Below are 23,303 nucleotides of genomic sequence, written 5' to 3'. Positions count from 1 at the left end.
CTCTAATTACGTATAATACTAAATCTTAACTTATTTTTGCAATATATATGCTTTGTCAGAACAAAAACAAAACAAAGGTTAATAAGTTTTATATTTCAAATGGGTACCACATTGCAACAAACTAAATTATTTGGTCTTTACTGTCCTGACTACCTTTCTTCTTATTGCCATGTCCAAAGTTTCTTGGCACCATTATCTATCAAAGATGTGCTGGCCACAAGACTCATCACTTCTCCTTTCACCCTATTAATAGTAATACTCCAGATGTGTCACTCTGCTGGGAAATAAACTTTCCATATAAGTTAGCTGCCTAGATAAACGTAACTTACTCTTTTATGAACCAAAAAGGCTTCCAGTTGCTCAAGTCATGTTACATTCATTTATCCAACATATCTTTTGACAATCTACCAAATGTGAATACTCTGTCAGGCATATGAGGGAATATAAACATGAATCCAACACAGATCTCAACTGCAATAATTAATAAATAATTCACATACAAATTAATAACACAGGTTTAAAAGAAATAGTTATGAGAAACCCTGAAATAAAGTACTCTGAGAAAAATCAAGGGGGTTGGGTGGTACATGGAAAAGAGTTAAATCAAATGGAACATAACAGTGTGGTAAGATTTGAAGACTTCGAGCTGCATGGGAGGGAACAAGTAAATGCAGTTCATACTGTACACTAAACACTACAGAAGGAAAAGATTTAAAAAGTGAAACAAATCAGCCAAATCATGGGGGACAAAGTTTGGATTTAATTTGTAGTGAGCAAGAAGTAAATGGCTGGTTTGAGTGATAGAATATGCTCAGAAGACAAATCAGATACTAGTATGTAAATTACTTTGGCAGAGGAAGAAATGCATAAAACAAAATAAGGAGAAGGCAACATGAAGAATTTAAGCAGCAGGTAAAGAGTTTTTAAAAAGGAGACAGATATATTTCAGAGATATGATAAAAAAGACTTAAAATGATAAAATGATTAAAAAGAAGAGTTTTGATCACTGCAAAAAGTTGGCTCAAGTCTCAATTATTATAAAGATGGTAGACCTCTGAAATCAAAACAAAGGACTTAAAAATGTGACTGAATACGAGACTGGAAATAAAATATGTGGTGTTACATATTCTAAGATCCAGGCACAAGAAAGACATCCAGATAGCGGCCTCTCATTGGCACGTGGAAATATAAGAATGAGCTCTGAAGATAAGAATAAGAGCAGAAGACTACCACGAGACTGAATAAAACTTCCAATACAAACAAGCTCCACAAAAGCAGAACTGTTGTCTTGTTTGGTTCACTGCAATAACCCCAGTGCCTACAATGGTTTCTAGCACTCAGTAAATACTCAGTAAGCATTTATTGAAAAAATGCCATAGAACAGAACAGACCATGAGAGAATGAGAGAAATACAGTACATGAGGTTACAATATTGATCTTACAGAAAACAAAATGTAGACAAAAAAGAAATTAAAAAGAAAAGGTAGGCAAGCATAAGAGAAAAGCATTGAGAGACACAGAAAAAGGAGTGACTGAGCACAGCACAGAAGTTGTAACAAGTGAGTTTCAAGAAAAGGGGGAATGAAAAAAAGAAGTGGGAATTATAAATTGCAATATTCTCAACAGATACATGGTATCTACTTATACCTACCTTGCGTGGTTGAAAATCGTACTTCACACAGTGCTGAAAACCTTTTCCTTTGGACTTTAGTGATGTGACTATTAAACAGTTGCCAACAAAATGAGCAGAATAACCAACTCCTTTACTAGTACGAAAACTGTAAAGAAAACTGAAAATAGTGTAATATCCTCTGATAAAAAGAACCATATGTCTAATGCCCATTAAAACATTCTTATAAAAATAAAACCTACTTACTTCCCTGTAGAGTAGAAGAAGTTTAACACAGAACAAAAAATAAATAAATAAACTCAAATATAAAAGGTTTAGAATAACTAAAACATACGAAATTTAAACTGTGAAGGAAGAGAAGACTATGGAAGTTTTTACTATTTCAACTTAAAGTATCACAAATGTGTAAGGAAAATTGAGTAACAAAACCTACCAAGTAGACTTCATCACCCTAACAAGCATCTGCAAGCAGCAAATACAGAACACATTTACACACAGTTCATCTTAAAAAACAACTTGCTCTCTAATTCTGCGAGTTAGTTGGAGACAGCTTACAAATTAAAAAAAAAAAAAAAAAACTTGATCTGTGCCAAGTTTGATAGATAATGCAGCTGGTCAAGCAAGGGAGTACATTTTTAGTTTAAAAAGTATTCTGCAGGCACACTGCTAGCTGTAAATCCCATCACTATGTAGAAAAAAATTTAAATGCTTTAAGAATTGAAGGTGCCACTAAAATTAATGTCTGATCCCCTTAAATGAGCACTCTTTAGTCCAACCTCATGTATGTTTGACAGTTCACATGCTTATCTAAAATTCCCTCTCATTATTATCTATATTTAACATTTTATAATAGAGCAAACAAGGTAGTAATAGTTCACAATTTTCTGCACTCACATTTCTTAGGCAGCCATTGTACAAAGTACTTTAAATATTATTATCTCATTAAATCCTACAGGACAGATACTATTACTATCCTCATTTCACACATGAAGACATCAAAACCCAGATGTGCAGTAAGTAGAGTAGTAAAATTAAGGCTTGAACTCAGGCAGTCTTATTTCTGAACACTACAAGTATTAAATAAATCAGCATACAGAAGCATTTATAATCCCTAGCATATAGTTAGGCAACCAATGAATGTTTGATGATCTTATTAGTAATATGGTACACTGTGCATTACTGAAATGCAAAAATTATCAAGCTTTCAGTCCTTACAGATTAACCTATTGCTGAGTTGATCAATTCATTCTGCTACTTGTCTATACCAAATAATTAACCTTATCTGATTATAATTTCTTATGAAGTTATTATCAGTATTTTAAAAAGCATATATGAATTACGTTCCTAGAACAAATTCTGTGAAAAGGCAAAGTGAATGAAATCTGGTAAGACTTTTTTTTTCCTCTCCTCGATCAGGGACTAGCAATACTCACTAAAAATCCTACAACTGATCTATATTAAAGCAGACTGTGAAAGAAAGTGTGTAACCTTTGACTATTAAACTTTAATTGAAAAAAATTAATAATAGGGCGGCGCCTGTGGCTCAGTGAGTAGGGCGCCGGCCCCATATGCCGAGGGTGGCGGGTTCAAACCCAGCCCCGGCCAAACTGCAACAAAAAAATAGCCGGGCATTGTGGCAGGTGCCTGTAGTCCCAGCTGCTTGGGAGGCTGAGGCAAGAGAATTGCGTAAGCCCAGGAGTTAGAGGTTGCTGTGAGCCGTGTGACGCCACGGCACTCTACCCGAGGGCGGTACAGTGAGACTCTGTCTCTACAAAAAAAAAAAAAAAAATTAATAATAATGACAAGAGAGACTGCCTAGAATCAACAGCTAATAAAATCAAGGTGTGTCCTTATAGTTTTACATATATATGTATTCTATCTTATACGTTGCCTGTTACATGTATACTTTTATAGAACTGAAGTACTTAAAGACAAAGTCCTAAAATTACACATATTACTCACCAATAAAGATAAGGTTTGTCCTTATCAACATTAATGTTATTCAATGGATCCATACGAAACCAAGTGTTTAGGGTGAAGCCATTCTGATAAGGCCACTTTGCAATAGGGGGCAACGCAATTGCCTACAAGGCAATAAAAACAGGTACAAAAGCATCAGTTAAAGAAAACATGATAGCAGCCAACATCAAATATGGCTTTTCCAGATCAAAAACAATCAAGGTAAAAAACAGAAAATTATTAACAAATACGTAAAATAAAACTATTATCTTATGTATCTAAACATATTATTTGTTGACTACAGAAACACTGAATTTTCAAATATTCATCTCTAAGGTAGAAAAAGTATTTCTGATTATACTCCAAGAAGTACCCCTCTAGTTTTACCAGTGTACAGGCCCTTATACATATGCCTCAGAATTTCAGTTTACAATGATTAATGCTACATTTTCAGTAATAATTCATTTGATCAAAAGAGGTTTGATCTTTAGGGCCAGAAACAACTGTGTTAGAGACTGTAAATAAATACTCATAATGTTTGTAGCATTGAAGCAAAGGAGGGGAAAGCATGAGATTTATTATTCAGAAACTTAATCACTGAAATTTACAACCAAAAAAGAATTCAGATCCACTTAGAAGGAGGAAAGGAATAATATAGGATTCCATTGATAACAGTAATAGCCATACAAAAAACTAAATGAGAAAACTGTAGATTACTTGATTTCAAGAAACATCTGAGTGGATTCATTTATTTTCCTAGAAGTCCAAATTCCACTAAAACATTATGACTTAACAATTGATCTGTTCCTCAAACAGAACCTTCGCACTGCTGACAATGGCTTTTCTCAAATAGTATATGTAGCTTCCATACCAAAAATCATCCGATTACAGAACAAAGTTTAAATTCCTTTAGGCACACAGACTCTTGGCACACACTGTGGCTCCCTGAGTACTCATACATGGACCAGCTGTCCCACCTATCCTTCTATAGTTCTTCTTTTTGAAAATGATGTTTCTGTCCAAAACACTTCTCCTTCCAACAAAATCCCAAATATTCCTCAATACCAAAATAATGTTCCTGATCCGTAAAGCTTTTCTAGACTTCAACCCAGCTCAGTTTCTTTTCGTTTTCCCATAGCTCTCGATCTATAACATCACTCTTAACTCTCATTGTTAACAAGCTGTTTTTACATGTCTATCCACTAGAGTTGAAGATAATATAATCTACATTTCCTACATTTGATGTAAGACATAAAAAACACTCGACATACGGTAAATGAATAATCTCAAGGTGGCCAAAGATTTATAAGTGCTTACTGTCTAAATGCACATGTGCGTACATACACCAATATTTAAATGCTACAAATGTGTAAAAATTTCCTGTACAATAGCCTTTCTGATTTTTATGCTTAGGCAATTAATTCAGCAGTTTAAATTTCAAACAATATAGCTTTTCTTAATTTTTTAAAAAGGGAAATTTATCAAATAAACTTACACCCTAAATATATAATGAAGTCTTAGGATAGTAAGATAAAAAATTTTTTTTAATGAACAGAATATTTGAACACAAACATCACAGAGAAAAAGTAAGAATGGCCAACAAACGTAAAAAAATATTCAACATCGTAAGTCATGAGAGAGAAATGCAAAATTAAAACTACAATGAGGGGCAGCGTCTGTGGCTCAAAGGAGTAGGGCGCCGGCCCGTGTATCGCCGGGTGGTGGGTTCAAACCCAGCTCAGACAAAAAAAAAAAAATGTTTAAAACTACAATGAGGACCTGTATAGTAGTTCCCCTTTATTTACAGTTTTGTGTTTCAGTTACCCACGGTCAATCATGGTCTAAAAAAGGGTAAGTACAGTACCATAAAATTGTTTTAGAAGAGAGAGAAAGAGAGACCACATTCACATAATTGTTCTACTTTATTATTATTGTTTACTAATCTCCTACTGTGCTTAATTTATAAATTAAATTTCATCATAGGTACATATGTAAAAGAAATAGGTAGAAGAAAAAACATAATACATACGAGGTTGGATAACTAAGTTCATGAACTCATTCTAGAAAGAAATGCTATATCCCTCATTGCTAAATATCACTATGGTCACCTTCAAAGTACTGCCCTTGGCCATCTGGTGACTCTAGTGATATTCAACATGAGGTATGTAGCACTTTTTCTAGGATGAGTTCACGAACTTAATCTTCTGACCTCATACAACAACAGCTCTGATGGCCATTCCAGAAAAAGAGTTAAAAAATTGCTTTCCAGGGTGGACTAGGCACAGGTGTCAGTACATAGCTTCCCAAGGGGAGGACCTGGAAGGTAGTGATATTCAGCAATGATGTATGCAGCACTTTTTCTAGGAGTAGTTTGTGAACCTGTCCAACCTTGTATAATAGAACCTCTATAACGTAACCACCCAAGGGAATATAACAAACTGGTCAACATGTGGAGGTAGTCAAAATAAGGAGACGGGGCTTACTGTACTGATATATGTGTTACATGTCTGGTCTATGAAAATTAGGTAAAATTAAGTGAGTGGTCGACTATGGAGGTTCCACTATATACAGGGTTCAGTGCTACACCTGGTTTCACTCATCCACAGAGGGGGTTCTTAGAATTTACCCCACACATAAGGGGGGACTACTAAATGTAACCACTTCAATGTCTCAAATTAAAAGGACTAAAAATGTCCAGGATGCAGATCAACTGGGACTTTTATACACTGCTGATGGAAATGCAAAATTTCCCATTATGGAAAATGATTTGACAGTTGCTCATCAAGGTAAACATGTATTACCATAAAACCCAGTAATCTCACTCAACTATTTAATCACAGACAAGAATACATATGCTTGAGCTGCTCTGGAGGATCCATGAGCAATTGCTAGGGTACATCTGATGAATCTATGACGTGGTGGGCATGCATTACTACCACACGTGACAAGAGACCCTTTTCTGCAACATCAGGGGAGACATGAAGAAGCAGTCCTGTGAGGGAAAAAGCCAAAACCTACCAAAGCGAAAACAAGGTGAAACCAATAGGCTATCCGTTAAAAATAATGCACCCCAAGCAAAACATATAAAGAACAAAAAGAAAAAGAATACTTAAATGAAGATGTGAATAGATTCATGGAATACCGATGACAGAACTCACAGATGATTCACAATGGAGAGGTTATAGCAATAGACATTCAGGAAGTAAGGAAAGAAATTGCAGTTGCTTTAAAGAAAGTCAACGGGAAGGAAGATGATTAAAAATACAAGCAGCAAAGAAAAATGCATTGGTATGTTTCCATCATAGAAAACCTGGTCACATAATTGCAGATTGCCCAGTCACCCTTGAAAATCAAGATCTGGGCAGTGGAATATGTTACCGGTGTGGGTCCACAAAGCATGAAATAACCAAGTGTAAGGCTAAAGTAGACCCAGCTGTTGGTGAATTTCCTTTTGCAAAATGTTCTGTTTGTGGGGAAATGGGACACCTGTCTAGATCTTGTCTTGATAACCCAGAAGGACTCCATGCTGATGGTGGTGGTTGCAAATTTTGTGGCTCTGTGAAACACTTAAAGAAAGATTTCCCTGAAAGTCAGAATTCAGATCAAATGGTCATCATTGTTAGCTGGGCAAAGGGAATGATGCAAACTACAAAGAAATTTTGGATGCATCTAAACCACAGAAACCTGAAACAAAGATCCCTAAAATCGTTAACTGTTGATAATGACTAGACAACTGTTAGTCACCACCTCATTGCCACTTTCTAAACTGGGCCTACTTCACTAATTAGAGCTCTGTTCCTCAGAACCAAACCTTTATTGTACATGTATGATCTGGGGATACTCAAAAACTGTTTTTTGCATTCTCTCCATCAAAGAGTACTTTTATCATTGGAGAAAAACTGAAAAAGAATGAGATGATTAAATTGGATTTTTAAAAGAATGTATTTTTAACAGATAGGACTTACAGAGGTACCTAAGTGGTTACATATTTGATTATAACAATCATCTTTTTTAAAAGCAAAATTATACATAAATGAAAACTACCCCTAATAAAGGGTACTGCTTGTTCTTGGAAATGAATTTTTGGTTATATTATTTTCTTGGTTCTAAGTATCAATGATTATTATAGTAGAAATTTATAAGTTGCCACAAAGTCTGTATTTTTAAAATACTGAATAAAAATACATCTGGTTAAAAGAGAGAGAGAGAGAGAATACATATACTCAAAGAAAGACCTGTGCTCGAAGATTCATATAGTTTTATTTAAGATAGCTAAAACCTAGAAACCATATGTCCATCAACTAGTGAATGGATGCAATGCATATCCATAAAATGCAGCACTACTCAAATAAAAAGGACAGAATAAATTACTGATTAAAATTATAATAAGGAAAATCTCAAAAGCATTATGGTAAATGAAAGAAGACTAACACAAAAGACAACATACTGTACGATTTTAATTATACAACAATCTAAAACCTATAGGAACACAAAATAAAACAGAGGTTGCAAGGGACAGGGGAGGGCTTTGGCTTCAAACAAGCACAAGGGAATTTGTGTGATGGATGTGCTAAATCATTATTACGGTGGTGGTTACATAACTACTCAGAACTCATCAAATTCTACTTTATAAGTTAATGAATTTCATTATATATAAATATCATACCTTTATGGAACACACCTAAAAATAAGTAAATAAAAAATAAACACATGTATTTAAAACTTACCGCAGCACTACAACCAGGGAAATTGAAAAAAGTATCAGGACCGTGCCTTTGGGGCATCTGATTAAGAACTGATAATAATTTTACTGCATGTCTTGGCTGAGGAAACAATAAAAGAAAAAAATGTCACTGTATAAATTTGGCATCAATACTTAACATACCACCCTAGCCACTCAACTATTTTCTAAGTAGAGAGAAAATTGATTTGAAATCATCTACTAAATATTTACTAAGGCATTTAAGAAGAAACCGTTTTTATTACAGATTAAAGTATATAGCTCTCTAGAGACAAATTCTTGAACATTAAGTATTAATGGCCTGATACTGAATACTTCTCCCTCTGACCACAGCTTACCCAGATTCCACTTTCTCCTCGAAGCATGCTGAACAAAAGCTTCAACTCCTTGACAGTGATGCTGTAGCTGGCAAGAACCCCCAACATATCAACTAGAAGATCTTCAAAGGAAAATAAAGTTATTCTGAACTCTAGTCATAAGCTGCATTCTGTCAAGGTAATATACTGTTTGCAAGATAAAAAGTTATCAATTGTCATACACATATGTCTAATACAGCTAAATGTCCTCATCAATAGCCATTCTACTTAACAATTTTAAACCCTCAGATAATCAAAGAGATTTGTTTGATTATAGGATTTTCCCCATTAGATTTGCCATTTCAACTAAGCTTTCTTAGTAAATACACAAAATAGATGGTATATATTCCCAGAATACATATACACCACACGCACACACTCCTTTGTATTCAGAAAAAGAAAGGGGGGCGTGTAAAATATGCAAAGGTACAAAGATATAACATTGAAAATCAGTTATTTACAAATGAAAAAGTGATAGTTGACAATATTTTCTTAGAATTGTCTACCCTTAATAAAATATATTCTCGAAATATTCCTAGACCCATTAATAACCATTTTGTGCACTTACTCCATGCAGGGCATTATTCTAAGTCAGTGGTTCTCAACCTGTAGGTCATGACCCCTTTGTAACAATGAAAATACATCCTGCATATCATATATTTACATTACAATTCATAACAGTAGCGAAATTACAGTTATGAAGTAGCGACAAATACAATTTTATGGTTGGGTGTCACCACAACATGAGGAACTGTATTAAAGGGTCGTGGCATTAGGAGGCAATAGGAAGGTTGAGAACCACTGTTCTAAGTGCTTTACGTGTATTAATTTCACAAATAGTCAATAACAAGCCTATGATGTTGGTACCATTATTACCCCCTTTCAAAATGAGCTAATTGTAGCACAGATAACTTATTCACATCGCCCAAGGACACATACTTTTAGCAAGTACTCAAGTCAGGATTCAAGCCTAGACAGTAGTGTTCCAGAACCCTCACTCTTACTCAGTAGTCTATAAATGGAAGTGTAGTTTAAATGTATCACTAGTAGTACCGATCATGCTAATATGTCCAGGAGCATAAAACAGAACTTACCAGCTTACCAATAATGAGAAAAATTATACATTTAATCCCTCATCTCTCATTATTTTCTCTACATGTTAATACTTTTGTCAAGTGTTATTCTTAAAAATTAAACATCTAAATGTTTACATTTCATTTTCTCAATTTCTAAAGCATTTAAGAATTAAATGCACAAGTTATTAAAAACAAATACACATACATATATTTTAAAAGTTCATCACTTTAAAAAAGGGTTAGATTAGTGTAAGTTAAAATAACTAGCTATTAATATACTATTACTATTATTCAATACCCAGATTAATAACTAAAATGTGAACCTTCAAAAGTATTATTTGCATATTTAAAAAAATAGAAATTCAATATGGTTATTTTCATCAATAAATAATCATTTGATTCTTACCTAACATCATAATAAGCAATCAATCTCAGTGGATATGGCATTTTTCAGAATAATTTTATAACAAAATGTTTCATCATTCAAGCAATAAAAATATATAAAAATGTTAGAACATGGAAGTCAGAAGGTCCTTTTCTAAGAAAAAAAATGCTAGGTAAAAATCAGTTACCTTAAAAACCCTAAGCTAATATAAAGCATTTTTAAGCTAATTGCTGCAATGGCAAGCTTTACAAAGATTTCCTAAAGGATTACATAAAATGCTTTTTTAAAAAATTGAATTTCTATTTGAAAGCCTTATCTCATCTCCTGTGGATGTCATAAAAAATATGCCCTTATCAGCACTGGGACTAAGAAAAAAAATTATAACAAAAAGTCATCTATTAAATTTATACACATATACACACATTTACTTTATTTATTTGAGACAGAGCAACCTCAAACTCTTGGGCTCAAGCAACCCTCTTTCTTCAGCCTCCCAAGTAGCTGAGAGTGCAGGCGCAAACTACAACTCCTGGCTATTTTTTAGAGATAGGCTCTCGCTCTTGCTCGGGCTGGTCTCAAACCCATAAGCTCAGGAAATCCTCCTGCCTCGACCTCCCAGAGTGCTAGGATAAATTTATTAACTATAAAATGTTTTAAATCCCTTATTTATTATATATGCAACACAACCAAGCAGCACGATATAATGTTATTACAGAAGATCTTTTCTGGACAACAGAATATTTAAAAGAAAAGAAATACTAAGACTAGAAATTATCAATTTACAATAAATGTTTAACCACCCTGTAGTGACACTACTACTACATAATTAAATGAAAAGTAGCTCTTTGAACTTAACATACTACAAGATATTCAGAAATGAATCTATTATTGTTTTGGTGGCTATTGTTTCTTCCTTAGTAGTAGATTTATTTACATTAATTTTAAATTAATTTCCGTTAACTCTAGAATTTATAGAAATGATACCATATGTTCATTAAAAAGATATTTAAAGATGCATTAATCCTGAATTTCAATTTCAGTCAATTTAACGATTAGTACCCAATAGAAAAACAACAAATCATTTTAAAAAGAGACACAGGCCACCTTGAAAATAATTAGAAATAATCGTAATATACTCTGTAAGAAAATAATTTTTTTTAAATATTAAAAGAGAATTGTTCTTTAACCCATTCTTCATTTCATTCTTTTTTGTTTAGAATTTTCTTCCATATATTTTTAAATTAATTAAATGTATACGTCAAAATATTAAATAGTATTCTCTGGTATCTGAACTACTTTTAAGGATCAGATATGATATTCTGAAGAGTAATATTAGCACTTGTAGAATTATGAAAACACTTTTACATCACACAATCCCTATGCTGGAGCTTCCTGGCTATCAGCACCAAGACACTATGCTTCCCCTCAGGTTTTGCTACTTCCTGTGTCACAGTTCCACTAATACCAGTTTGAAAGGTTTGGAGTTAGGAGAATTTTGGCTTATGATACAGAATGGTAGCATGTACTGTGATATTTTAATTATGTAAAGGCTTAATTAAATATTACAGAAACAGATAATGGATTTATTTTTGTGAAAAATGTCATAGCACCTAAGCACTTGCTTAGGTTTTCTAAAACTCAGAAAAGCAAAACTAATAATTATGTTAGTCTAATATAGTCCTTATGTTTGGCTTCTTCCCTTTTTCAGTTTTCTATTTATATAAAAGGAAAAATGTCCATATATTTCTATTTATTTTAAACCAAGGCAGTTTCAATAAATCTACATTACCTATAGGATACAAAGAGAGGTACATGAAACCTTATAACCTTTTTAAATATACTTCCCTGTCAGATAACCCATACCTGCTATCATGTCATCCACAGCACTCATTTTCAGCAACACTTGTTCAATTAGCCCAACTTCTGTGCTAGTCTGTAAATTCCGAACACTTTTCCGCAGAATGGCTGTAAACATGCTCCATATTTCTGCTTGACATGTCACGTCACAATGCTCCAACAGCTCTGTCATGCACGTTATACTCTCAGCATCCTGGATAATAAAGTTCATCTCCAAGTCAAATTCTCCACCAACCAGCTGAAAGTAAGCAAAAAGAAACAATAGCAATAACCTGGGAAATTATTTATAACATGAAATAAAATAATACCAAAATTTCAACTAGCAAGAAAGCATAACTACTCTAAAAATTTTGAAAGTCACCTGGCATAGAACTAATTTTGATCAAAAGTTGAAGAGCTATAGGTGAGTGAAAAGCACTGTAAGAATTGAAACTAGCAAACAGAAATGTAATTTTTACATAGATGGAAAAACATGATTGCAAATTTAGAAGAAAAGAACACACGACAGCAGGTATTAACAACTGGGTGGAATTCAGGAAAAATTCCTAAAAGGAAAAGTTTGATCATTTTCAACAGAAAATACAGTGATCACTAAGAATAAATTTTAAGATGTACAATTCATTTTCTTTTTTCATATAGACTTTTCACTGGACTTACAGGCAGAAAGAGATGTAACTGAGTCTAATCTCTGTATATGGAAGATGAAGAAATATGAAATTGATATTTACAATAATTTATAATAAATAAGGAAATTATGGAATGAATGTTTCAAAATAAGTTTAACAGAAAAATATGTAAGGTCTTGTAATACATTTTTGTAAAAGCACAAATATAATGTAAATTGGATAAAGTTCATTTGACATATTTGACTTTGACATTATGTCAAATGAGGCCAAAGTAGTGCTGTCCCTCCCAAATGACAGTTTAGCACTGTGATTAACAAATACACGTAAGATAAAATAATATAATACTACTCTTATACTCTCTGTTGATAAAAATCACATATGAACTATTATATTCAGTTATAACCATCATTCATAAAAAGGAACACTTAACAAACCACATATCCTTTCGGTCTACAGAATGGATAATTTAGGAATAAAAAGATAACCATATATAAACACTTGAAAAATGTGAAGTTGTCCTCTCATTTGTTATTTCAATAAATATTTTATTTTTTTAAATTTTTAATTACTAGGAGTACACAATAGTTATATATATTTATGAAGTCCATGTGATGTTTTCAAACACGCATATGATGTATAATAATCAAATCAGAGTAACTAGAGCATCCATCACCCCAAGCACCTATCACTTTCTTGTGTTGAGAATATCCTAATTCCACTCTTTTAGTTATTTTAAATATACAGTAAGTTACTGTTGACTACAGTCACCCTGTACTACTATCAAATATTAGAACATGTTCAATTCATCTAACTATATTTTTGCTGCCATAAATCATCCCTACTTTATCCCCCATTTCTCTTTTCAGCCTCTAGAAAACACTATCCTACTCTGTCTTGAGATCAATTGTTTTAATTTTTGATTAAAACATGAGATAAATTGTTTTAATTTTTATCTCCATGAGATCATTGTTTTAATTTTTATCTCACACATAGGAGTGAAAATATACAAAATACTGTCTTTCCATGTGTGCTTTATTTCACATAACATAATGTTCTCCAGTTTCACTCATGTTATTGAAAATGGTAGGATTTCATTCTTTCTCATGGGTGAAAAAATCCAAAATATTAAATACATTCAGGTCTATAGAAATTACTGTTCTACCAACTAGGATATGTTGGTGGCCAAGAAAATGCCCATAAAATTAACAGTGATAAATTCCTAGAAAAAGATGTACATGTATGTATGTATACCCTGCCATATTTCAAAAAATGTCAAAGTTGGCTTACAATTTATATAAAGTATGAATGAAGACAAAATATAAGCAGTTAAGAAAAAGGAGGCAAAAGAAAGACAAGATTAGGGAAAGACAGACAGTAGAATTCGAATCAAAAAGTAGAACTGGTGACAACATGATCTTATATCTAGAAAACCCCAAAGTCTACCAAGAGATTTCTGGAATTGATAAATTCAACAAAGTCTCAGGTTACAAAATCAACGTGTTCAAATCAATAGCATTCCTATTCACCAATAACAGTCAAGCTGAGAGTCAAATCAAAGACTCAATATCATTTATAATAACTACAAAGAAAGTAAAATATGTAGGAATACACTTAACCAAGGAGGTGAAAGATCTCTAAAGAGAACTACAAAAAAACACTAAGGAAAGAAATCACAGATAACACAAATGAAAGGAAAAACGTCATGTTTATGTATCAGTAGAATCAAATCAATAAAATGTCCATACTACCCAAAGTGATTTACAGATTCTATGCAAATCCCATCAAAATACCAATGTCATATCTCACAGATATAGAAAAAATTATTTCACACTTCATTTGGAACTAGAAAAGAGTCTGAATAGCCAAACGAATATTAAGTAAAAAGACCAAATGTGAAAGCATCACATTACCAGAATCAAACAATACTTCAAGGCTATAGTAAACAAAACAGCATGGTAGTGGCACAAAAGTAGACCAATGGAACGAAACAGAGAACTCAGATTTAAAACCCCTCCCTCACATAAAGCCAACTGACCTTTGACAAAGCCAACAATATACACTGGGGAAAAGAAATCCTATTCAATAAATAGTGCTGGGAAAATTGAATAGCTGCATGCAGCAGAATGAAACAGGATCCATATCTCTCACCACTCCCAACAATTAATTCAAGACAGATGAAGTGCTTAAATGTAAATCATGAAACTATAAGAATTCCAAAAGAAAATGTTAGAAAAACTCTTCTAGATATTGGCCAAGGATTTATGAAGAAGACCCCAATGGCAATCATAACAACAAAACATAAATAAATAAATGGAATTTAATTAAATTAAAAAGTTGCTGCACAGCTATGGAAGTAGTCAACAGAGCACATAGACAACCTACAGAATGGGAGAAAATACTTGCAAACTATACATCCAATAACAGTTTAATAACCAGAATCTCCCCCCAAACTCAAGCAAATCTGCAAGGAAAAAAACAACCCCGTTAAAAAGTGGGCAAAAACACCTGAACAGAAGCTTTTCAAAAGAACGAAAAATGGCAATAAACATATGAAAAAATGCTCAATGTCACTAATTATCAGGGAAATGCTAATTAAAACCATAATGATATATCATCTTACCCCAGCTAGAATGGCTTTTATTAAAAAGTATAAAAACAACAGATGCTGGCACAAATACAGAAAGGAACACTATATACTGTTAGTAAGCCTGCAAGTTAGTACAACCTCTACAGAAAACAGTATAGAGACTACTCAGTGAAATACAAGTGGGCCTACGCTTGATCCAGCAATTCCCCTCCTGTGTATCTACACAAAGGAAAGGCTATCATTTTAACAAAAAGACACCTGCACTCAAATGTTTATTGCAGCATAATTCATCACTGCAAAGATATGAAATCAATCCAAGTACCTATCAATTCATGAGTAGAACAAAAAAATATATGTATACTATGGAATACTACTCAGCCATGAAACTTTTCTAGTTTGCAAAGATTTGGATGGAACTTGAGACCACTATGCTAAATGAAGTATCTAAAGAATGGAGAGACATCACATATACTCACTAAGAAACTGGAACTAACCAGTAAGCACACACATGCGTGGAGAACAGTAAAGCTCAGTGGAAATCAAACAGCAGGGGAGGGAGGGGGAGCAAAAACCTAACAAGTACAATGAATACCATCTGGGTAATAGGCACGCTTACAACCCTGACTAAAGCAGAACAAAATCAATATACGTAACAAAAAATACTTGTACCCCTGTAATATTTTGAGATTTTAAAATAAGCAGAATTAATTTCCCATCATTGAAAGGTATTTGCAAATATAGAATGATGACCACATGGTATAATACATACAGAATAAATAACAGTGATACCACCTAAACTTACATATCATTTACTATGATTCTAAGTGCTTTATATCTATTAAGAAGCTATTATGTTTATTTTACAGATAAAGAATTATAGGCACAGAGTGTTCAAGTACCTTGAAAAAAGTTAAAAAACAGAACTCTCTCTCTCTTTTTTTTTTTTTTTTTTGTAGAGACAGAGTTTCACTGTACCACCCTCGGGTAGAGTGTCGTGGCGTCCAACGGCTCACAGCAACCTCTAACTCTTGGGCTTACGTGATTCTCTCGCCTCAGCCTCCCGAGCAGCTGGGACTACAGGCGCCCGCCACAACGCCCGGCTAAAAAAAAAACAGAACTCTCAAGATCCAAACACGAGAAGTCTGTCTTCATGTAAGTCTATATAAGCAACATAATCTCATTTAAGAATATTTTTAAAGTCTTCTAAAATTAAAGATTTTAAAAAACAGTATTTGTCTTAAATTTTGAAATGTCATACTCTTATCTACTCTGCATTTTTCACCATATCAGAGCAAAAAAATTGCTATTTAGCTAACCTAGATATTCTCCCTCATTAAAGGCTTTTTTTTTGGCTGGGGCTGGGTTTGAACCCACCACCTCTGGTATATGGGGCTGACGCCCTACTCCTTTGAGCCACAGGCGCCACCCTAAAGGCTATTTTTACTTCTGTGTATAAAACAATCTCAACTCCTTCTACTATTTCTGGTTTATCAACAAAACTAGCTACAACAATGGTTAAGAGACTGGCTCTGAATTCAGATTTCCTAGATTCGGAGTCTAGCAGCAACAGTCACTAGCTCTGTGACTAATGAAACAACTTTTCTAAGCCTTAGCTATTTTATCTACAAAACGAGAATAAAAGTTCCTGTCTATAAGACTGTTGTGAGCCAGGCGCGGTGACTTACACCTGTACTCCCAGCACTCTGGGAGGCCGAGGCAGGTGGACTGCTTGAGCTCACGAGTTCGAGACCATCTTGAGCAAAAGCAAGACCCCATTTCTACTAAAAATAGAAAAACTGAGCAAGAGGATGGCTTGAGCCCAAGAGTTGGAGGTTGCTGTGAGCTATGATGATACCATGGCACAAAGTGAGATGGAGTGAGACTCTGTCTCAAAAATAATAATAAAATAAATACTAAAATAAAAAAATTAAAAGGCTTAAAAGTCAACGATACCAGGACTCCTGAACCAACAGAAGACACTGAGGTTTATGCTCCTAAGTCTGTGAATAAGCCTGTGGAAGGATGTGTTTGTAATACTAAAATGAAAGAGCACTGAAAAAAAAACTTTAATCTTATAAACCAGTGGTAACTGCTGGTTTACAGCAGAATCTAGTATAATCAAGGGCCATTAAATATATAAGTAGCAGAGATGGGCTCAGTGGAGGGAAAAAGTGCGCTTTTAAAGGAATTAACAATGAATATCTATAATTCTAACAATCAAGTTCTATTATGTGAAGCTTGAGCTTCCATCTTTCACAGTCAAAAATACAATGCCCTTTCTGTGTATCATTTAATTGCAAGAGGGCAATGATCTCACTCCCAAAAGGAGCAAAAATATTTATTGTAGCTTGGCAGGGGTGTCCACCCTTTTCTCTTCTCTGCTGCACATCGGAATAAGAGTTGTCTTTGGATGCACATTAAACACACAAATACTAACAGAAGCTGAAGAGCAAAAGAAAAGGTTTGTGCATAATTTTTGTGACATCTACCACCACATTAAGCAAAAAGGTCCTCAGATAATCCACATGCACCCCGCAGACCACAGGTTGGACACTCCAGTCAGAGAGTGTGCCTATGTTTTCTAGAGAGTTGGTCTTTCTAACCTTTATTATAATTTTTAATCCATCAGTGTTAAAGAGGCTAACTGCGGAATGAAACTACCATTCCAAGACTAGAAAACTATTTATTAACTTGTAATGAGTGGTTCAATACTTATTAGCAACTAAAGCATTACATAGTAGAAAGAGCTGGCTAAGTGTTCAGCCTGCGGCCCACAGGTTATGTGAGAGCTGTTTTGCTTATCTGTAATATAGGATATCGCGGAAAGTACACAGGGATCTTTTTTTTTTTTTTTTTGCTCATCAGCTTTTGTTAGTGTTTGTGTATTTAATGTGTGGCCCCAGACAACACTTACTTTTCCAGTGTGCAGTAGAAAAGACAAAAGGCTGGACACTCCTGAAATAAATCTCTGAAACAATACTATGGAGAAACCTGTGGGGCACAATTGCCTGCATGGAAGTAAACCGAAGATTGAGGTTAAGCACCATGACCAAAAGCCACACTTAAGTGACAGATCCAAGATTTTAATCTAGGGCGGCACCTGTGGCTCAGTCGGTAAGGCGCCGGCCCCATATACCGAGGGTGGCGGGTTCAAACCCAGCCCCGGCCAAACTGCAAAAAACCAAAAAATAGCCGGGCGTTGTGGCAGGCGCCTGTAGTCCCAGCTACTCGGGAGGCTGAGGCAAGAGAATCGCTTAAGCCCATGAGTTGGAGGTTGCTGTGAGCTGTGTGAGGCCACGGCACTCTACCGAGGGCAATAAAGTGAGACTCTGTCTCTACAAAAAAAAAAAAAGATTTTAATCTAGACTGCAAAACGTACTTAAACATCTTGCTGTTAAATCATGGTTGTAGATTTAAAAAAAGCAATGGAGAGAAGATGTTTATATAGCTCTACGAAGATTAAATACAAAAAGATAATGATTTCTGTGGGTAAAAAAATGAAACCTCTGGATGTAATAAACTATAATAAAGAAAAACAACCAGGCCAGGTGTGGTGGCTCATGCCTGTAATCCCAGCACCCTGGGAGGCAGAGGTGGGAGGATCATTTGAGACCAGGAGTTCAAGATCCATATGGGTAACACAACAAGACCCCATCTCTTAAAAAAAAAAAAATTAAAAAGCTGGGCACACTGCATGCACCTCTAGTCCCCAGTACTTGGGAGGCTAAGGCAGGAGGATTGCTGAAGCCCATGAGTACAAGGCTTCAGCGAGCCATGATTGCACCAATGCGCTCCAGCCTGGGCAATAGAGTAAGACTCTTTCTAAAAAGAAAATGTGTTAAAAATTATTTCACCAAGAATATAGAAGATTTTGAAGGTTCAAATACAGGAGAATTACCAAAAAATACTAAAAAAGTGTGTAGGGAACATTTGTCAAAGCAAAGGAAATGCAACATAGCTGAAAAAGCTAAACCAAACACAAAGGTAAATATTGAAAACATCAGTTCTTTGAAAAGGTGTACCAAATAACTGTGAGAATAGTCAAAAAGAGAATGATAAATGAATCGAGCCTTCCTATACATTGGAATGTGCCATTGTTAACAGTGTTTGTACCGTGAAAGCATCCTATTCCTTCAGACCCTCTTCTAAAAACCTTAAAATGTACTGTACTGTCACTGTGGTCTACAACAGTGCTTGCTAGTCAAGAATGAGTGTTATGTGAATATATATAAAATAAATATCATAGTTGAGCTTCTTAATAGCAATAATCTTTATTTACACAAAGTAAATAAATACATAAAGTACATAAATTTACTGAATAAAATATTCAAAATAGAAAATGCTGACTTGGAAATATACTGTCTTCTAAGAGCTCTAAGGTTATAAATACTAGCAATTTAAGTATCTTATTTTAAGTATAGAGTGAGTCTTTAAATATCTAAATTTGAAACCTTAGTTTACTGAGGATCATACAGAATAATTCAATATTCATTAATCAAATCAAACTGGACAACAATTGACCAGTTGAATTTCTTTGTAACTTGTTCTTTCAGATAAACTCTAAACTTGGTAACCTTTCTCAGAAAGCCCAAATTAACTCCCCAGCTTCAGCTTCTACTTCACATTCCCCAGCTACAAAGCCATCTCTTACTTCATCTGAAAGCCTTCATATGTGTTACTCCCTATGATGTAGGGTTCCCTCACAAACCTTGGATTTTTTAACTTTATTTAAATACCAAAACATCAGACTAGAGACTACATAATCCAGAAACCCTTCCCAGTACCCACAAAGATGGCCTTTCCCTGAACTCCCACTATAGCCATCCACATTAAAACAACCATTACATAAGATCATAGATTATGTCCCCCAAATTTATTTTTTTGAAGCTCTGACACCCAATGCGATGGTATCAGGACATGGAGGTTTGGAGAGGTACTTAGTTTAGATTAATCATGAGGGTAGAGCTCCTATGATGGAATTAGCACCCTTATAAGAAGAGGAAGACACGCAATGGCTGCAAACAGCAGCCTCCGTGGTAGGCTAAGCAGCCTGTTGCTATCTGGGTTACTCTAAGGGACTTTGGAGACACTCCCTTCTGATGTATGTTCATGTGTCAGACTTTGTGCTGTCCTCAGTCTAGGATCCAGACAGATAGGTACAGTGCCTTTGGAAAGCCCCAGGGCATTGTGGCCAGGACTCATAATGGTCAAGTCATGTCCATTCTCACCAAACTAAGGAACAAGAAACACAAAATTGAGGCCCTACAAGAGGCCAGGCTGCCAGTAGATTCACGTCTCCAGGAAGTGGGGCTCTACAAAGTTTAAGGTAAACAAATTTAAAAACATGGTGGCTAAGCAGCAGCTCATCCCAGATGGCTTGGGGGGGTGGGGGTCAAATACATCCCCAATCATGGTCCCCTGGACAAGTGGCAGGCCCTGCACTCATGAGGGCTTCCACTGTGCTATCCCCTCATTTGTGCCTACGAAGATAGGGAAGAGGAAGAGGAGGGAAGAAAAAGAAGAAGAGGGAGGAAGAAAGAGAAAGAGGAGAAGGAAGAGGAAGAGGAGGGGGAAGAAGGAGGAGGAGGAAGAGGAAGGAAGAAGTAGGAAGAAGGAAAAAGAAGAAGAAGAAACGCCCGAGTTTCTTCTCGCCACCATGTGAGGATACAACAGCAAGGCAGCCATCTGCAAAGCCAAAAAAAGGGCCTTGCCAAAACCCAAATCTGTTGGCCCCTAGATCACAGGACTTGCAGTGTCTAGAACTATGAGAAATAAATGTCATTTGCTTAACCCGCCTAGTCTATAATGGGTATAATGTTATAAAACCTTAGCTAATTAAAACATATGGTACCATAGTTGATTACAGATTTCTTGCTGTGTTCCATATTACAATAAGGTCTTAAAGGGTAAGGATAATTCCTGTCCTATTAAGTACTGTATCTTATACTGCTAGCATACTGCCAACAACATGTAAATTATTCAATATTTAACACGAAATAGGAAGGTGTCAGAATGGAAGTCAGAAAAACAGGAAGGAAGGAAGTAGGCTAGAAGACAAACTTCACTTCCATGGTGCGTCCCTGTGTTGTTAGCCAGGCTTTCTACTATACTCTTACTTTCCCCTTCAGCAATGAATTGCTCTTACTGCAATATAACTCTTTTTGGTGCTCTGAAGGTAATTTACAAACCCAAAGATGTTTTCTCATCCCTGTTTATATTCCTCAGTTGCCTTACATTTTCTTCTGGTACCTTCTGAGTAAGAGCACATGCAGGGTAATGCACATAGAACTCAGGAGACTTTCTCTCTTAATGCAGGAAGGCACACTTTCCCTAAAAGCAGGCTTAAACGTATTTCCACTTCTAGTTTCTAAGTCTTAGGTCATAAAACATGAAATGTCTGATTTTGAATCAAAAGTTTCAAGTGAAATCAACTTACACCATCTTTGAAAAGGCAGTGAGGGGTGACATTTTTTTTTTTTTAAAATGGCAGAGTGGGCTGTATCCCTCTCTACCCAAAAGCAGGTAATAAGCTGGCAAAAACTATCAGAATCAACTTTTGATTAATTCTGAAATCTAATCAAAAATGTAAAATAGCCAAATTAGCCAAAGAAAGACTTGTAGAAGACTCCGAGAGCAGGATGGTCTCTGAGCAAGATGATTTGCAGCTTGAGTGCGAACCCTTGTGCAACTCATCTGCAGGTGTTAGTCGTGGAGAATAAGCCCAAGCCAGTGGCAATCCCTAAGCATGGGGTCATTATACAAATCTCCCCTCACTAGTCTGTTACAGTCTCAATAAATAGCTACTGTGGAGGTTGCTCAGGGCTACCCTGCACTTAAGGTTAGCCCACCTCTTTCAAGCTTGTACTTTTTTTTTTTTTTAATTAAATCATAGCTGTGTACATTAATGCAATCATGGGGTACAATGTGCTGGTTTTATATACAACTTGAAACGTTTTTATCAAACTGGTTAACATAGCCTTCACGGCATTTTCTTAATTATTTTGTTAAGACATTTATATTCTACACCTAGTAAATTTCACACATACCCTTGTAAGATGCACCATATGTGTGGTCCCACCAATTACTCTCAAGCTTGTACTTTTATCCGTGTCATGCCTGCTTCCTTCATGAGGCAACAGGGATGGGGCAGAAGGGGTCACAACAAAGACCTGCTGAAAAAAGCAGCTACTGCTTATGGTAGAGAGTTTGTGGTGGCTTAAATCAACCATCAATGATCCCCTACATCCCAGGTCTGGCAACAGCCATGAGGATGGTATCCTGAAGTAGCGGTGATAATTGTTAGTTCCAGACAGAGCAATACCAATATTATTCTTAAAGAATGGTAAGTGTGGGTCTTGATCTGTCTAGCAGCTCCCTCAAGGACAGGTGCAGAGAAATATCTTTGTTTTATACAACTCAGGGTATTCCTAAGGCTCAGACACATTTCCCAAAGCATTTAAAGACATAGGTCTTAGCTGCAGCAGACTGTGGCAAGAGACAACACTGGGGACAAGCAATAGACAGACCTGGAAGCCAAGTTAAAAAAAAAAAAAAGTGGGGAAAGGAGATATGTGTTAAGCATAAGGGATGTTAAAAGCTCCCATCTATGGGTCGGTGCCTGTGGCTCAAAGGCGTAGGGTGCTGGCCCCACATACCAGAGGTGGAGGGTTCAAAGTGGCCCAGCTAAAAACTCCAAAAAAAAGAAAACTCCCATCCACGTTTATATGAGGAAAGCAAGAAAGCCATATGCAGGACCAGGGCAGGTTACATCCTCAGACAAGTCCCAAGACCCTAAGCTTCCCCCTCCAGTGGGCCTTCAGGCTCCTCACAAATATGAAGTGAAGGTTAACGCAGGTTGTAACAGTCACAAACTGAAAGCAGCTAAATATCCCTCAGTAATAAACTGTAATAAATACATACCATGGACTACTACTAAACAATAAAAAGAAAAATTTATTGATACACATGACAATCTGGACAGATATCACAGACATTCTTTCAGATGTAGAAAATCAATCTGACAAGATCACATACAATATAATTCAATTTATATAATGTTCTCAAAATGACAACATAATAAAGATGG

The 23,303-nt window shown here is 35.3% G+C and overlaps 1 protein-coding gene and 1 pseudogene across 3 annotated transcripts in view; one reads left to right on the top strand and one right to left on the bottom strand.

The window, feature by feature from the left end:
• NBEA (neurobeachin) overlaps nucleotides 1–23,303 on the bottom strand; it is a 754,735-nt gene that overhangs the window by 656,455 nt on the left and 74,977 nt on the right. For all 3 annotated transcript variants that reach the window (XM_053563534.1, XM_053563535.1, XM_053563536.1), the window contains exons 2-6: nucleotides 12,011–12,242; nucleotides 8,669–8,769; nucleotides 8,317–8,412; nucleotides 3,593–3,714; nucleotides 1,652–1,778 (exon numbers count right to left, since the gene is read on the bottom strand). In XM_053563534.1, the coding sequence (XP_053419509.1) occupies nucleotides 1,652–1,778; nucleotides 3,593–3,714; nucleotides 8,317–8,412; nucleotides 8,669–8,769; nucleotides 12,011–12,242 (678 nt within the window). The remainder of the gene's footprint in view (nucleotides 1–1,651; nucleotides 1,779–3,592; nucleotides 3,715–8,316; nucleotides 8,413–8,668; nucleotides 8,770–12,010; nucleotides 12,243–23,303) is intronic.
• LOC128567096 (uncharacterized) lies at nucleotides 20,198–20,309 on the top strand (annotated as a pseudogene).

This window comes from Nycticebus coucang, chromosome 15, assembly GCF_027406575.1.
Source record: "Nycticebus coucang isolate mNycCou1 chromosome 15, mNycCou1.pri, whole genome shotgun sequence".
Lineage (NCBI taxonomy): Eukaryota > Metazoa > Chordata > Mammalia > Primates > Lorisidae > Nycticebus > Nycticebus coucang.
Note: the sequence above shows the minus strand (reverse complement) of the source record. Positions and strands in the feature narration are given on the sequence as shown.